The following is a 17,805-nucleotide window of genomic DNA, read 5'->3' as shown; positions in this document are numbered from 1 at the left end:
GTGGAAGCAGGTTATAGATCCAGCACTTACATGTTATCACCTTCAGAGCTGACCTTTACACATCCAGCAGGAGCTGGTGGAACATTAGTATTCATTTAGAGGTTTATGTTTTGCTACCTGATTAATTTAAGTCCAATATTCTCTTTCCTTTTAGCACTGTTTTTGGCTCAGTTGGCTCCTGAGGGCAATACCAGTCTCTTCAGCTGCTAAATGCTCACTAAACAATCACTGTCTTTCTGTTGCTTGGTCCTGGACAGGTAGCACAAAATTAGTTTTCAGAGCATTTTTCTCCTTAAACAGCTGCCTGGCTAAAAACAACGCTATGGGAGCAGTGAGAGCAAACTAAAGAAGAATGGCAGAAGTAGAATGGCAAAGATGAAAGAAAATAAAAGAAACAGACACAACATAGGAAAACAATTGTATTTATTACTCTATATTAGAAGATACATGATTGAAGTCCTGAAGGGGTTTGTACATGGATGCAGTTGTCTCTGCCATAAGTGGACAGAGACCTGGGAGTTATCACAACCTGTAGCATAATACCTCATTTCTTTGACTCACACCCCACTACTGGAGCAAGGCATTAAAAACCTTAAATACACTATGCATTTTTTAACATTGTAAGGCAGATACAATTTGACAAACATACCTCTTTAGTCTATAAATATGGAGGACATTCAACCACCTATTAAACAGCAGAGCGTCTTTCCAGCCAAAAACAACATTATCAAGTGCAGTCTGTCTCCTCTTAGAAATATCCCATAAGACTTAAACAACACAGTGCAGGTGAGCAAGTAATTCTAAATTAAAAAGTACTGGAAAAACACATTTGAGAGACAGCATTGATTCATTTCAGTAGTATTTAGTTTCAACATTTCTTCTCCCAGAGATCCAAAGAAAAGTCAGATTCTCTCCGGTCCGACGGAGTGTACTGCAACTGATTGGCATGGTTTGTGTAAACATTCTCATTTTCAGTGGCGTGATCTTAGATAAACACTGGAGGCCATGAGCAGAGATGATTCTGAGAATAATTTGGTTTTAATGCTGTGAGGTCAGTAGTAGTGCACATGTGGCCTTTCAGGCTTTCATAGGGACTCGCAGCCTACACATATAAATAACATGGGAAAGACTATGAACACAAACAGTACCAGCTGAATTTGTACACAACTAAATAAAAAAAAAAAGTGCACCTATTTCCTGAAAACAAAAAAAACGTTGACAGTCAATGTTAGCATGAAGGAAGCAAATCACACAGAATTTGCACATGGAGGAGGTAATGCACGGTGAGCAGAAGGAGCCGCAAGGGGAGAAACGTTAAAAATCAAACATTGCTCTGCAGCAATACAGAGCTAAAAGAAAACATAACAACATAAGCAGTGTGTCTGACGCATACAGTAATGTTACTCCAGAGGTCAGATAGTAGACTGGTACATAATTCTGTTTACAAACAACAACACAGAAGTCTTTGATTTTCTTCCCGCCAACCAAAAAGCTGGTATAAGATTCAACCATCTAAAACATGACCTAAGTATCATTCAAATGTAACTCTCATATATGTACAAGTATCACCTTAAAAAGCTAGTTTATGTGCAGTAGTTCTACTTGGCCAAGTGAATGAGCCCTGAGGGCAAAAGAACACTGGACCTGCTTTGACAACATGACAAAAAAAAAATGAACATTAAAACAAACTATTATTCAGATTCCTGGGGTTAGTGTATTTAAAAGTAGGTAAAAATAAGACATTTATGCCTCGTGCTAAATAGTACTGGCTGCTGCACAGGTTTATCTGAATATTGTGTGTACCAGCGTATCTGAGGGACTGGAGCCAATGTACACTCTTATGGCAGGTTATTCTCTATGGGCTGATTAGAGACCGCAGCTGCATTCAGAGTAGAACACTATTATATAAACATACTACATGTACCACTGTGCAACATGCTGCATGTAGTGTTTTGCATTAGTAGTGTTCAAATCAAGACGCATACAGTATCAAGCCACTGGCAGCTATTGATCAAAAAGTCCAACCCTCTATCCTAGTGAAATCAATGTTTATAAATTAATAATTCCTTAGTGTGTATTTTACTTAAGCTGGTTTTAAACAGAGAAAAAAAAAAGCTTGTTGATTGGTAAGCAAAAACAAAACCTGAGGTTTACAACAGCTTATGGGAAAAGCTCCAGGAAAGTGGCCTAAATCATGTTTGGAAAGGTGCCCCAATGCTCCAGTCACTTTGAAGTCTCAGAACACCTCGCTGAAAGTCAAAGGGCTGCACTTACACAAACAGTCTCAGCTGCTCTGTACATGTTAACATGGTAATCTGTGTTTAACTAGACCACACTGCTGTAGGAGAACCAGATGGATTCTTCTCTCTGAAGGATTTCTAAGCTGTTTGTCATGTGCCCATGTGCTATAATAAGGGGTGGCATAGAGAAACCTACACAGTAGCCTCACAAAAACACCCATATATTAGATTTAGTCATTTAAATAACATAATAAGTAAAAATAAGTTAAAAACACCCCTGACCCTCCCAGTCTGCCCTGTTACAAAGACAATAAGAGCAAATGCTGTTAACTATTAAGCAAAAGTGGTCAAAGAGACTCTGAAATATCAGCAACTGAGTTTTAAAATGTTAACTGGTTAATTACATATTCTGCAACTGATTGCATACAATTACACAGGAAATCCAAGGATCCTTGTTAGTATGGAGTGTAGAGTGGAACAGAAAGGTTCAGGTAGGGCAGCAGTAGCTGAGGACAAGACAGGAAAGGTGTTCTTGGTAGTTTGGCTGGGTAAGCGAGGTAGGGTTTGTCAGAAATCAAGTGGCTTCAAAACTGGCAGGAGTGTCTATGGACTACTATTTTACAAAGTGCCACTCTCCGTCATAATTTCTTACTTTGTGCGTTCTTTGTAGAAGGGCCCGGACGCTTCCTCTCACTGTCCTATAGTCTGGAGCCGGGTCCTTGCTCAGTGCTCTTTCTCAGTGCTCTCCTGACTTCGCTCAGACTTTTATGTCCTCTTGAATGCTGAGCTGGGACAGGGTCTTTTTGATTCGCAGGGCTGTCAAGCGGGCAGCTCCATTAGCATACCAACACTCCCTCATGATTTTACCCATGACCCGCAAGGCCTGGAACAGCAGGAGGAGAAAGTGGAGTAGGAAATAAGATGTTGCTACAAATTTAGCACAGGTACAGTAGGCACAGTATTTAAAAATAGCTTTAAAGGACACCTCCTGTTTATTATATCTTGGTTAATTCTCACTGCAGTAAGTGTTATTTCATCCTTTTGATTTTATGTAATTTGTGATGCTTGATCATTTTCATATTTCATCTCATTCACTGTAAGTCTGTGTTCTATGCTATGAGACCTCTATGTGTTTATATGGTGTTGCTGTCTTGGCCAGGACACTCCTGTAAAACAGATTTTTAATCTCGGTAATGTAATTTCCTGGATAAATAAAGCTATAGATAAAGAACTGTGATCAAGATATGTACGGGCCTAGACAGTTTATAGTCAACATAAACCTGCCACAACAATGGCTCTGCTCTACAAATACACAGATCCCGACATAGGGACCGGGACTGTCTCTATTTATAAACTAGCCATCAGTTCTCCTAGATTATCTAAACCTTTTTTTTTATATCTAAACCACTTTTTAATGGTAAAACCAAAAGTGAGTGCGCATGAAATCTTCACTCTCATGGCAAAGGAAAAACTGTGTATATATGTTTGTGTCCACGGAATTCTCTTTAGTGATGGCGCAGCATTTCTAGATGTACTTCTATATTGGTGAGTATAATTTTACGATTAGCAACAGGATTAATGGCCAAAACTACAAAGATAAGATCTGGGCTGTAATAAAGTAGAATTACCCTCTAAAAACAGTGCAGATATTCAAGAGTAATAACATTTTTGTTTTAAACAACTGGATTTCCGTACCTCGTAGCTCTGCCACCAGTTTGGGATGTTGGGTCGTAGCTTTTGGTCACACACCACCTTCCTCATCTCCTCTATGGAAGGATCAGAGGGTACCAGGTCATAGTAGGGCAGCTGGTACTCTTCATGGATACCTGATAACACAGGACAGCGTTGAGGTCAGACCAGTGCTGTGATCTCAGCTCATAACATTGATAAAAAAGAAAACAAACAACGCAGGTCGAGTATCCAGAGTGAAAACAAAAAGAGTCTGACCTCCACTGTTACAGCGCCGTGCAATCTCCCAGTAGACCAGCCCCAACGCGTAGATATCAGCACATTTGAATGAGTCAAAGTGTCTCATGTTGATAGTCTCATCCAGAACCTCTGGAGCCATGTACCTATGAGACGTAAAAACAATGCCAGGTTGTAACGATGTACAGAATGAAAAAATATTCTCAGAAATGTGTCAAAGATATGTGTGAGAAAGGAAGGTCAACGTTCAAAGTCAGCAGGTGCTGTATGTGGACACACACCTCTTGGTGCCCACCCTTTGATTGGGCGCAATGTCGATTGTGTCAGTGGCAGAGTCATGACGCACAGCCAGACCCAGGTCAGCGATGGCACAGGTGCAGTTCTTCTTCACGAGGATGTTCTTGGACTTCAGGTCTCTGTGGGCGATGCCTGGCTTTCCTATCAAGACAAAAATGTGCATGATAATCACTTGTGAATTCTTATTTTTGTATCCAGTTAGTTTTATAACAATATTAACGGTCAATTATGTATTCCCTTTTTAAGAAAAACTAGAAACTAGAACATGTACAATTTTCCTTTTCTGGGCATCAGTTTGGTTGATAAAAATAAAAACACTCCTCCGTTTGTGCAACGAGATGTCCTCAGCTACACTTTTATTTTCCATGGCAGGCAGTTAATCACACTCAGCGGGGAACTGCTTTCAAAGATAATCACTGAATAATAATTATAACTTTTCATTAAATAGCAGTTTCTGTTTCTACAGTAACTGATGCAAGGCAGCCTTTGGCCATGTCAAATACATAACATCTACAGTTGGAAAAACACTTGCAGTACACCATTCTGGATTTTGTAAAACATTCAAAACATATTTAAGATTATCAACAGAATGTGAAGAAATCATAGTTTTGATATTATGTCAAAGATATCTATGTACCGTGTTACAGAGTTAGACTCCTAACCAGCTAGCCACAGCGCACCCTGTCTCACAATATATATATGTATATATAATCTGTTTTGTTAACTACATGATTAGACTTTTATTGTAACATATAATCAAATTCTACATGCTGTTGTGACACATTCTGTTTGATTACTCAGCCCAGTTACATCAGAGTCTTGCGATAAATGGCAAAGATCAGTTGTCAGCACAAGAGGCCTTGTGCCAGTCTGTGGGTGAAGGAGGACAAATAAGAAATGGCTTTCAAAAGGAAAATTTATACAACCAGAATTGAAAGTATGGAAAAGCTCTTGCTGATGGAAGCATTTCTCAATCAACAGGTATTTTCAGATGGTAAACAACACAGTTTTTCAGTGTTTTCACTTGTATTACTGCTAAAACTGTAGATTTAACCATTAGGTGAAACAACTAATAGCATTTTATTTTGGTAGCTACACAAAGAGGTGAGGAAGTAACTCATGTGGGGGGCAGTTCAGGCCTTGAGGCATCATTACTGTGATTACGGGGTTGAATGTGATATACAGTGAGGTAGCTGTTTCAGCTTTCAGCTTATGGGGAAGCCAGGAAAATTGTAGTAATGCTTAAACAGAAATGTACAATTAAACAAACCTTGTGTTCCAAGTATCTCCATGTGAAGATGTGCAAGGCCACTGGCAGTTGATAGTGCCAGTTTGATCATTCCTTCAGTAGTGACAGAGTAGCGGTTCAGGTAGTCAAACAGAGAGCCATGCTCATGGTAGTCAGACACCAACCACAGCTGCGTCCATGTGCCATTATCTGAGACAGAAATATAGAAATGCCTAAGAAATTACAAGTTTATTTGGGAATGATTCTAAATTAAACAGCAAATAAAACACAAATACAAGTACCCCCATGCAGTAAATTATTTGACATCATTATCTGACTACAAAATTGAACATGTTGTTGTGGTGTCACAGGTGCACACCTTTGTTGTCAGCAGCTATAAAGCCCAGGATGTTCTCATGGCGGAGCATGATGGTCTGATAAATCTCAGCTTCACGGAACCAGGAGCGCTCTTCTCTGGATGAGAAGATCTTCACCGCCACATCGCCGCCCCTCCAACGTCCTCGCCACACCTCTCCAAAACGCCCCTTACCAATGATCTCCTGCAGGACAATAGTTCTGGCAACGGTCCGCTGGACAAACAGAGGCAGACCTGCTCAGAAAAGATGAGAATGGACACCAGTCAGCCCCAGGCTTCTGATCTGAATTTAATGAAGACAACATGGGTGTTGCCCAGCAGATTTCTTATCACACTGTCAACTGACCTGAGCCTGAACCAGATGTGGACAGGTCGTAAATGAGGTCTTGCAGGGTCCTGTCTTTGGCCAGGTAGAGGTGGTCACAGGATGGGTCCTCCACCTCCAGCCTCTGCCTGTGGTTGTAGGCCCTCTGGTGGTACTGGTACAGGAACACGCCCACCAACAGCAGCAAGCACAGCAGGAACAGTGGCCCTGCAATCACAGCAACCAGTTCCACCAGCCCCCATGTCCCACCTGGGCCGTAGCCCCCCTCTGGTCCTGACTGGGTTGTCACTGAAAAGAGAAAAGTAGAAAATGAATATGCGACATGTGATACCCAGTAAACACATAGAACTAACTCCTTTTGCTGATATGAACAGCTTTGTGTCCTTGATGGATGGCACTGTAAAGCTTTTGTCTAAACAGACAACAGGAAAACTGAGTCAACATTTGACTCTTGCATTAACCTACATTGATTATTTCCACTTATTTCACAAAGAAATACTCCATTCTCAAGACTGAAAGGCTTTTACTCTGAAAAACAACAAGAAGTGTTGAAATTACATTAATGGCGAACTAATACTGTTAAAATGTCTGCTTCACTCTCTTGATCATTCTCATATTATTCAGCAGTGCTTTTTCTTTATTATGTTTCCTTCAGGTTTTGGTCTTCTCCTCAACTCCAACCTTGAGTAAGACATTTGAATTTGACAAATGAATATGGATCCTTGAAGTTGTTTGTGTTGCAAAACATTATATCTGGTCCTCGCATTACATTTTCAAGTGAAGGTCATTCTAAGATCACCAAAGCATGAATGCTGTGGACAGAAAAACTTAATACTCTCTGACTTCCTGAGTTATTTCCTGCATACTTATGGCTGTTTATCAGTGTTGCACAGTTCACAGTTTAGATACGGATGTCCACACTCTGAACCAAGCAGAGAAACTCTGAGTTAAAATATCACCTGTCACTTAGTATCTAAAATGCTGCTTTTTAGTTAAAAACCTCCTCGTGACTTTTGTTCATGCTGGGGATGGACCCTGTCACAATGGTTCCACACTGACGGTCTTCTTTCCACATACACTCTGCAAATTATTTTAGGACACTGAACAAAACACCATTGGAAACACTTATCTTTTCAGGAACCATGAGTCATAGTAAAAACTGTGTAGGAAATCCTTTACCGAGATGTTTTTAGATAACATCACGGACAATGTATGAATGCATGTTATAACAAGGCCACTCATTCATTCTCAGGGGTTAACGTCAAAGAGAAGGTGCAAAAGACTCTCCTCAGACCGGAACATTAAACGGTGTACACAAGACGATTTATTAAACGTTCTTGCCTGGTCTGGAGTTAATCCAATCACTGTGTGCTAGGGACAAATACTAGATGTATGATACTCGTGGTAAAGACATTTATTTTTAGTGTAATTTATTTGCTCCTGCTGTAAAATCTGTGTGACACTTTGCAGTTCTCACCTGACGGTACTTTGAGGTCAATGCTGTTGCAGTAGTCAGTGTAGCAGCAGTGGATGTTGAGCAAGCCCTCCGCACCGAGGCAGTAGAACGGCTGTCCGGGGGGAACAAGCTTGTCCCGTGTGATGCAGATACGGATGTGCTGCACTTTGCCGTCGATGAGGGAGGTGGAAGCCATGCAGGCTCCGTCAGTCTCACACTGGGAGCCAAACTTCTCACATGGGGCGGTGGTGCAGTTGCACCAAAGAGCTGCAGAGACAGAGGGGGGCAGAAGAAACAAAACAGTCTGAAAAATAATAAACTGCATGATTCAGGACAAGGAGCGTAAATCTGCAAGCAAACAAATATTGAGTGTACACACTGTTTATTTTACTGTCAGTCAAAGGTATTCACAATGTACTGTATTTTGTTCTCAGCTGAACTGGATCCTCCAGGACACATCATGTGCAGTGGAGGGCAGGAACAGCCAGTACATTTGTGCCGTGACCCAAATCCATACTAGTTGAAAATAAAGTACTCTCAAAGCAGACAGCATGCATAATAATAACAAATACAGTCAATTTTTGAGTATGTTGTTGAGGATGGAGGACCCCCTCACAGCTGGGGAAAATTTGACATTTGGCATGTGACATCTCACTTTTTGTTTGCCAGTAAAGATAACTGCTAAAGGAACGGTTTAGTTTTTGGGACACCTGTGTGATGTGGCTGCCCGACAAGGTTCAGGAGAATTTTGTGGCAAAGTCCCCCTAGATATTTCAAGTACTGAAGAAAAAGTTGCAGATGAGTAATGTCTCACAAAGATGAACTAGGGAGACAGAAACGTAGGATGGTATTAGTGAGGTCCAGAAGTAGGGGAAGTGCTGGAGAAGGGGTTGGGTGTGTTAGTGTGGCAGGGGGATTGGGAGGATGGGTGGGGAGTTTATGTGAGGGCATGTAGGAGTAGGCATTAACTGACCAGCTGTGACAGTCATTAGACTAACAAGAGACTGAGACTTCCTCTGTGAAATTGAGTAATGTTATTAAGACGCAGACATGATGTGACATTCCAGTAATTCTGAAAAAGCCCCCAGTGGATTCTCAGTGGAACATGGCCTTGTCTGTGTGTGTGTGTGTGTGTGTGTGTGTGTGTGTGTGCCCACACACGTAACTGAACTTAAGCCTCATCTACATTTGACAGGGGAAATATAGAGTTAATGTGTTACAACATGTTTTGTGGTACTGACTCACACAAAGCCAACACCTACTTGGCAGATGCTGGTGGTCAAATACAAGAAACACAACCACAGAAGAAATAAGGAAATGAGGAAGATGAATGCTGACTAAACATGAAACAGGATTTTAAATTTTCCATGACTATAAACAGTGCTTTCCATAAGAACTGGCTGCTGGTCAAACATTGGCTATTTGAGTACTTTATCATATTAATATTTGATTCTAATGAAATGGCCCTGTGTGTACATTTAACAACCACTATCCTCCACTTCAAAACAATGGGAGCAAGATGACAGAGCAACGTGCCTATATGTCTGTGTCTGTCCCGCCCCCACATGCTCTTTATGTGTGTGTGTGTGCGTGTGTGTGTGCGCGCTGAGTTGAGAGGTTGTGTCCTGCCAAGTGGAGAGCTCAGAGTTTGTTTCAATGTTTGACAAATATTAACAAAATAACTGATGACAAAACACTAAGAACAGCACTGATTTCACAGACACCCTCATTAGACCACACAACTGTGCAGAAAGTAATAAAAAAGTCCACTGAAAGTGCTGGATTTTCCCAATACACCACATAGATGTTTATGACCTTAGCGAATGAATGAATTATCTTTATTTACATTTTTACAGCAGAGCCATCTCTAAGATGTGTTGAAAACACACACTAAAACTGCCGAAGTAACAGACTCGTGTTATATGAGGAAAATGTAGGAACATTCTGCAGTCCTGCATCTGCAGAGCCAGCCAGAGTAAAGAGTAAGAGTCTCCACTCATCTTACACCTGCTCAGGGGTGTGCTCTGCTCTTTCAAATACTGAGGAGTTCAAAATTAAGGAAGGAAAAGGCAAGATCAATGTGAAACTTGGTTGGCTCACTAAAAGGGACACTTCTTACTCCGAAAAGACAGATCTGTGGGTCTGTGGGGGTTTGTCAACACTGAAGGAAAGAGAATGTTTTGCTTGATATGCAGAATACACAATGCCTCCAATAAGTTTAATAAAAAGATCATCGTCAACCTCTCAGCCTCCACAAATTTCAAACAGAGTGCAATCAAAAATGGTTGCACTCTCCTGGCAGCACCTCCCTGGCTGCTCAATATCAATCAGCAAAAGAAGTGTTACATTATTGTTTTATACAAACTGTTTTCAACTGAATTACCAGTTAATATTGATGATCAATAAAGATATTTTACAGTCTTATTATGTCCCAGCAGATGAGAAGCTATGCATATTATTAACCTGCAGCTGAATACATTCTAGTCACTTATACGCAGAAATGGAATAATGCTTAAAAAAAAAAAAAAAACAACTAATAAAAACACATCAGAATCACCAAGATCCAAATGATAAACTAAATGATGAACTAAATCACATAATTCAAAACATGGTTTAATTTACAGTATCATGAACATTTGTGTATTTTTACAGCAACACTGTAAAAACAATAATCTGCACAAATGTTCCTGGATGTTGAAAACATCAGATTACTGATGTGTTCCTGAGTACATACACTCTACATCCGTAATATGAGCACTTTAAAACCTAGACACATGCCGTAAAATCCTCATGGTGGCATTATCTAACCACCTACATGTTAAATGTCCCTGGCTACCATTAGTGTGGTGCCAAGAAGTAATTAACTGGCTACAAAATATTAGGGAAAGGTTGTAGGAAGAACACATAGCTACATAAAAAAAGCGAGACTGTCTCTGTTTACAGCAAAATAATTCAGTGGGCTGACAGTCCATGCTACCTGAACACACGTTTAACTGCTGTTTCAGACTAGCCTAACTAGCTCGACAGCAACAGGGAGACGGTGGGGTACAACGTTTTGTTACATTAACATGAAAGGCATTTAAATAATAGCCAGGCCTATATAACAGAGGGCTGACCTGGTTTCATATCTACGGCTCAGTTAAATTAGTCGTTCGGCTAGGCTAGCTATCCTGGCTAACGTTAGCTCGCAGCTAACTCCACATCCGTTCGCCTTGATGCTGTCAGCGGCCCAGGGGTTCTTCGCGAACAAAACAAACAAGAAGTTACTCACCCTCGGAGCTTCTGTACAGGACAGCCTGAACGACCACGACGGCTAACGAAATCCGTAGGTTAGCCATGGTCGATAAACTCCCGGTTCATCGCATTGACACGTTTAGTTAGCTAACGTTAGATGTGGCGAGGCGAGATGGTGACAGCTAACCAGGCTGTCAGTTTACTAACATGCTCCACCAGCAGGCTGCAGCACAGACACAAAACACAGAGAGTGGAGATTAAAGAGGTGAGAGATCTATATATCTATCTGTCTGTCTATCTAGCTATCTAATCTTATGGTAATTTCTACTTCCATTTATCTAACTGTCAGCATCATGTGGGTATAACCCTGGATATGGCAGGCTGGGTGCTTTGGGAGAAAGGTGATGCCACAAAATACACACATATCAAGTCACAGAGGTCACTCACAGATGGCTTTTTGTCAACACCAGGTTTTGGCAACATGTCCTTCTCATTAGGCTTTTATTGCTTTTAGCTCATCCCCAGATTTATTTATTTAGAGGAATGGAGAAAAGACTGCTTCTGCAGTTAGCTTATATTTTTGATGAATCAATTGATTATTGATTTAATTTATCTTTTTGGTCACTTTGGGGAACAGCAGAATAATACAACGTTGACATACAGGTGTTGTCATCTTATAGAATATGCACAAAGTTGTCAGTTTATTATGAACACCTGCATGTTGTTGATTCAACTGCATGACCTTTTTGGACGCTTCAGTTTGTGATGATGTCCGGTGCAGCTTTAAGCACAAATGAGTGAGCTGATAATTTTTCACTGTCCTATGTTTATTAGTAATTTCAAGCAAACTGAATCCACACACACAGAGTTCATAAAAGCAGGATATGTCTGTGAAGATTCTTAGTCATCCAAGTCATTGTATTTCTAGATGCTTTACATATTATGTGAATATGTTATTGGCAATGTCAGAAAATGGCAATTAAACTTGATAGAATTAAACTAGAGGATTAAACAGATCCTCCATGTTAATGCACGCTAGATACATGCTGTACAGAATTCACAATTGATTTTGGCTGACTATTTACAAAAGATAACTTACAGCAAATTCAACAAAAAAAAAAAAAATTATATAATAATACCATGAGCTATGACATCGCTATTTATTTCTATATTTAGATCTTGCATATAAGGAATGGATATGCAGGTATACATACAGTAAGGGTCTGCCTTTCTGTGTTTTAACAGTGAGGTAGATACTGTAAATGCTTCAGCACCTGTGAGACTCAATCAGTAAACATGGGTTTCATGCATTGTATTGTAATCATTGTCTTTTTGTGATTCTATAAATTTTGAACGTATTCTTGTAAAAATAAACTTTATTTTCTATCCTAACTCAAAACATATGTAATATTTGTCCCAACTTATAGACAGACTAGGACCTTCAGACTCCTCCTTAAGAGTCTCTGCAGTTCTCGTTTGAGGCCCTCGGTCAGTCACTGATAGGAAGGAAACAATATCTCCTCTCGTACCTATTTCCCCTTTAGGTTGTAGGTTCAGTATTGGCTTAATGTTTCCAAGATTTTTGGTTTCAGTTTCAAGCCCTGAGTTGAACACGTTTTTCAAAACCATATTCTCAAAAACGATAATTCGTACAGCAGAAGAGCCCCCCCTTTTTGAAACTCCTATTTTTTGGCCTTCTTGCTGTCTTTTTCCTTTTTTTTCTCTTTCTTTTCTGATTTCTTCTCTGCCTTGTCTTTCTCAGCCTTCTTCTTCTCCTTCTTTTTCTCCTCCTTGATCTCCTTGTACTTCCACTTGGGAGGTTCCAGGAAGCCCTTGTTCTTCTTCCTCTTCTTCTCTTTCTTTGGCGTTGACTCTTTTGGCCGGCTGATGTCGATCTTGGGGATGCAGCCGGAGGGGAACACGCTGTTCCTTCTCGCCATACTGCGAGGAATGAATGTAGTAGCAACTTTGGTGGAGGCCATGGAGAGGATGCTGCCTCGCCTCTCAGTGTCGGCACAGCACGTTGTACTGATGGACTCTGCAGATTGGATCGTGGGAATAATGTGTGATACCGAGCCGTTGCTGTGGCATACTGACCTCTCTTCTAGCTCCTTCTCTGGGTGTTTCTTCACCAGCTCTGGTACAGCCAGCCGCCTCTTCCCCACCTCTGGAGGGCTGGTAGGACAGAGCGGACGGCATCCAGTTGAAATTAGGGGACTGTGGACACTGGTGGTTATGCGCACCATGTGGTCCAAGACCCCGTTGTCCTGTGGATCACGAGGAAATCTGAATCCAAAGGTGTTTTTTATCTGCTGGGTAATTTTTTCCCTGGCGCTTTTCTGAGCTGTGGCCTTGGCTACCCTCTCCTTGAGCTCAGGCCACTCAGGGACATAACTCTCACAGAACTGCTCAGCTTTTGGCTGCATGTTCAGGCGGCGAAGACGATGCACGGTCTCATAACGACCTGTTTTCAGTGCCCAGTCCCGAGCACATTTTCCCTTTGTGGAGTCTATTGCATGAATGTCAGCCCCTGGAAGGAGAGATAGTAGAGCACAGAAACGAGGAGTGCAAGGGTTTGTTTTAATTTAAAAATGAATAAGGTGAACAACTTTTTCTTTTCAGTATATTTTTCTGATGTGATTCAGGGGCCCTGTCACCTTTCTTTAGGCTGACCATTTGGCTTGTCATAGCAGGTAAAAAACAGGTGTCACTGATAACATTAACAATGGGTTCATTCTAGTTAACAGTGTCCCTTGAAGCAGCATTACCGATAAGCCAGCATGCACAATACCAGGGCCCTGAAACTGGAGCATCTAAACTGAATTCTGAATTCGCACCCTAGTGTCCCTCCACCATCTTCCCTTCAATATAAGCATTCAGGATTTTACAATAAACTAAATTTAATATGTTACCAACATCATATATATCTCACCAACTTAAACTTACCGATTTGTCAGTTTCCATTCAAACATACTGTCTAAATTCGATATAATTAAACTGGGAGAGATACAACAGCCAGTGACATGTATTTGAAGTTCAATCAACAATCTAATCAATCCACAGTATAGTCCAGATGGACTGGACTGTCATACTATGATCATGTCTTACTATAATAATAACAAAGGTAACAATACTGTTATATCTGAAACAAACATGTACAAATAGTTATTAATACCTTTATTGTTATTGAGGTAAATGGTAATTTCTTATGATATTGTCCAGCCTTAGCTGAAATGTTAAACAATAAATTATGACTTGCAGAGATTTTAGGAAACGTCGTCAGTCTAAAAATAACTCTGCAAGTGACTAATCTACAACCAGCCTGCAAGACTAGTAAGTCAGAGATTACTGGAGTCTGTGTTAAGATGTGATAATGTCCTCAGAATGATCCCTTAAACCGGTCTGGCGTCACTGGCACATTCACTCGCAAACAGAGTTAGCGGGCTTCAAATATGGGCAGGTGAACCGTGGGGTCAGCTATTCTCACCACCTGTGCTGTAACTGCTCATTTAGAGCTGTAAGAGTCTTGGTTAATAAGCTAATGTCAGGGTTTCAAAAAAAAAAAGATCTAATAATATCATAGTACAGCAGCTTTTGTTTGAGTACAGCACTGTCAAAAGTCAAAGGCTGTTTCACTGGTGGGTGAATAAGGCAGAATAGTGTTTGTAAAAAAAGGGGCCTCTGTACACCTGGAGTCCTGGCAAGACAACTGTACTAACAGTCATCAGAGAAATGCAAATGTACTGTGCTTTAGAGCTGACAAACCTTATTTGATATGTGCATGTAAATGTATTTGTATGCATTTGGTTATACATGAAGGTTTGTGGCGAAACTGTGGTTCATCTGCATAACTGACAGGTCTGTTGCTTATTTGCTATGATTTTCCAAGTTATAATGCAACATAAAGTGATATGAGGTGACCATTACAATGAACATGTAATATATTCTTATGATCCCAGAAAGGAACTAAAATATATTTTTCTAGAAGACAAGCTCATATTATGACAGCAGTTCATCAAAATTAATGTGAAACCAAAACACTTTTGTACAACTTTTGTACAATAAATAAGAGGATATATTGTGCCTTAATGTATTAGTCAATACCTAAGTAATAAATCAGTGAATTAATTTGTCCCAGAAAGTTCATAGCTGTACCCTGCTTTTACATACCTGCCATAACGAGGGCAGCCACGATGTCAGTGCGGCCCGTCATGGCAGCTTTGATGAGGGCTGTGAAACCACGGCAGTCTTTTATTTCCATGTCTATACCAGGATAGTAGTTTAGGAGATACATGACTGTGTTGATATGACCTGGAGAGAAAATCAGAGATTAGCTCAGCAGTGAGTCACAAAATGGGTAACATTTGAAAACTGGCTCCTGCTGCTAACAAATCTCTCAATTCATTTGATTCAAATGAAGATATTATTTGGGATTGGTTGCATCTAGAGCAAATGAGCATACTATAGCTTTACAGTTTTCAGTCTGTATAATGCGATAGATGATATTTACTGCTATCTAATTACTCTATTATTGAGGCTCTTCAGTTATTTGTGTTGCTTTATTTACTTAACTGTATGTATTTAGTAAACTTTTTGGTTAACGTAGTGTGTGTAGGTTACACACAAGACATTAACAGGACTTACCTGCTTGGGATGCGATCATCAGTGCAGTGTTGCCTTCATTGTCCTGGTGGTTTATGTCCATAAAGGGACAGCCGTGAAGCCCATATACAATGTCCACAAAACCTTTGCAGCAAGCCACCATCAAGCCATTCTGTTAGTAACAGCCAATGATAAGGATCAGTGACATTGTCATGAGATATCACAGCATGCAAAAGCTTTGGATTAGTGGCTCTGAATTATTACTATGAATGAGACCCTCACCCAGCCATTGATGTCCACCTCCATGACCTCTTCTTTTGTGACCCCTCTCTCCAAAACTTTCCGGAGAGAGACAGGGTCATTGCGGGCACATGCTTGATACAGCGTTGACGCTGCACACCCGTTGGTTACATCCGGCGTGTAGTCTGGAAGCACCGAGTCATCAGAAAGGATGCTGTCGGAATCAGACTCGCTCCCTGACAGAGATGTGTCGTCGTCGTCGGGGCCCGAGCCCAGATGGGGGTCTTCTGCTGCAGTGGCCATCTTCCAACAGCAGAACAGGTGAGATGGTACTGTGTCCTTTGGCTACATCTAGAAGAAAATCAAAAATAGCAACCAGTTCGGCAGACACTACTGGATGTTGTCTATAGCAACAAAGGTGCAATCAGGTGCACTCTAGAGATGGAAACTCAGCAAGGATGAATGTTTCCTCCCTGGATAGCCCTCTGTAATTACACATAATGCCAAGTTAAAATCATCTCCTCACATTAGGCACAAAGTTGTTGGTGAATCACGACATACTGTATATGTAAGGCTTCAGATGTGCCATGCTGACAGATGAAAAGTTAGCTTTTTGACACACTGACGAAGGGTGAGTCTGTCAGTCAGGGATTATGAGTGTGTTATCTGTGTGTCATGGTGTGGGTGTGGCTGTATGTACTCAGTGTGCCTTTACTGTTGAGTAACTGGATCAGCATCTGAAAAGCCCTGCTGAATATACAGGAGGGCTAAAAGAGGAACAACCCACCTCAGAATAAGCTCAGTCACATGTGACTCTGGCAAACTCATGTTTTGAGTCTGTTTGGCTTTCTGATGCCAAAATGGCTATTGAAACTTATGACTACTGTTGTACTTTTTGTGTGTGTTTTTCAATCTACAATGTGGAGGGTACTTCAACACCAACAAAAGTTTACAGTTGGAAACAAGTGTTTCTAATACTGTGAAATCAAAGCAGCAGAACTGTGACTTAGGAATATTTCACATCTATAAAGGGGATCAGTGGTTATGGTTTTCAGAATATTCTCAGGGCACATTCATCAGAAGGTACTTCTTCCTGTGATAAATGTTCAAGAATCTTTGAGTACAGATGTGTGAAATCTTTTATGCCACAGGCCAGCTCAGTTTCATGAAACAAAAGTAAAGAAGTGAAAATTCAAAGGCAGAACTGCAGCATCGATCATTCTCCATCATTACATAATGTACGTACTATCACTATGACCAAACTAACTGACACTGATATATGAACAGAAAAAATATCCGCTTACCATAAAAAGATGATCGATCAGCTGTAAATGTAGATGTATCTACGTGTTGGTCCGTCTATGTCACAGCTCTGTGACAACTTATGGACAAGTTGTGACTTCCTTGAGTTCTGACTTCCTCCAACACTCCTACTCCGTTTTCAGAGCAGCCGAGAGGTCACACTTTCCTCCGGGGCCTGTAAATAGAGGTACTTTACCCATTTCCATCCCACATATTGTCGTGATGACATAAAACTGAGAGGAGGAGTCTTTGCAGAGTCTTCACAGAGACACTTTGTGTTCAGCTCCTGTGCTTAGCTCATCCCACTTACAACAGCTTTATGGAGAGGATTACTTACTGCTCTGGCCATTTTCATCTTTCAACACAACACTAGTGATTTCCATACTACCAAGCACTCATACCTGTTATTTTAATTGGCTAAGCTAATGAGGCTTTCTTGAAGTTCCCTGCCATTATTTTTTTCTTGTCATGCCTTTATTTTGGAAAATAAGTACACTCACCATGTTATAATTTCCTGATAAACTGTCATGACAGGTACATGACCCACAACCTAATGGCACAAATCATATCTGGAAAACA

At 40.7% G+C, this 17,805-nt stretch overlaps 2 protein-coding genes across 2 annotated transcripts; both read right to left on the bottom strand.

Annotated features, from left to right (window-relative positions):
* Positions 1 to 406: 406 nt before the first annotated feature.
* On the bottom strand, positions 407 to 11,298 carry LOC121179228 (activin receptor type-1B-like). The gene is made up of 9 exons (XM_041033943.1): positions 11,120 to 11,298; positions 7,870 to 8,115; positions 6,414 to 6,680; positions 6,071 to 6,301; positions 5,734 to 5,901; positions 4,448 to 4,604; positions 4,188 to 4,312; positions 3,936 to 4,066; positions 407 to 3,123 (listed from the first exon to the last, which is right to left on the bottom strand). The coding sequence occupies exons 1-9, from the start codon at positions 11,184 to 11,186 to the stop codon at positions 2,998 to 3,000; spliced, it is 1,518 nt and encodes a 505-aa protein (XP_040889877.1). The 5' UTR covers positions 11,187 to 11,298; the 3' UTR covers positions 407 to 2,997.
* Positions 11,299 to 11,929: 631 nt separating this feature from the next.
* ankrd33ab (ankyrin repeat domain 33Ab) lies at positions 11,930 to 17,344 on the bottom strand. The gene is made up of 5 exons (XM_041034347.1): positions 17,229 to 17,344; positions 15,967 to 16,275; positions 15,727 to 15,856; positions 15,253 to 15,393; positions 11,930 to 13,612 (listed from the first exon to the last, which is right to left on the bottom strand). The coding sequence occupies exons 2-5, from the start codon at positions 16,225 to 16,227 to the stop codon at positions 12,765 to 12,767; spliced, it is 1,380 nt and encodes a 459-aa protein (XP_040890281.1). The 5' UTR covers positions 16,228 to 16,275; positions 17,229 to 17,344; the 3' UTR covers positions 11,930 to 12,764.
* Positions 17,345 to 17,805: the final 461 nt, after the last annotated feature.

Source organism: Toxotes jaculatrix, chromosome 3, assembly GCF_017976425.1.
Source record: "Toxotes jaculatrix isolate fToxJac2 chromosome 3, fToxJac2.pri, whole genome shotgun sequence".
Lineage (NCBI taxonomy): Eukaryota > Metazoa > Chordata > Actinopteri > Toxotidae > Toxotes > Toxotes jaculatrix.
The sequence above is the reverse complement of the archived record's forward strand: the minus strand, read 5'-3'. Positions and strand labels throughout refer to the sequence as shown.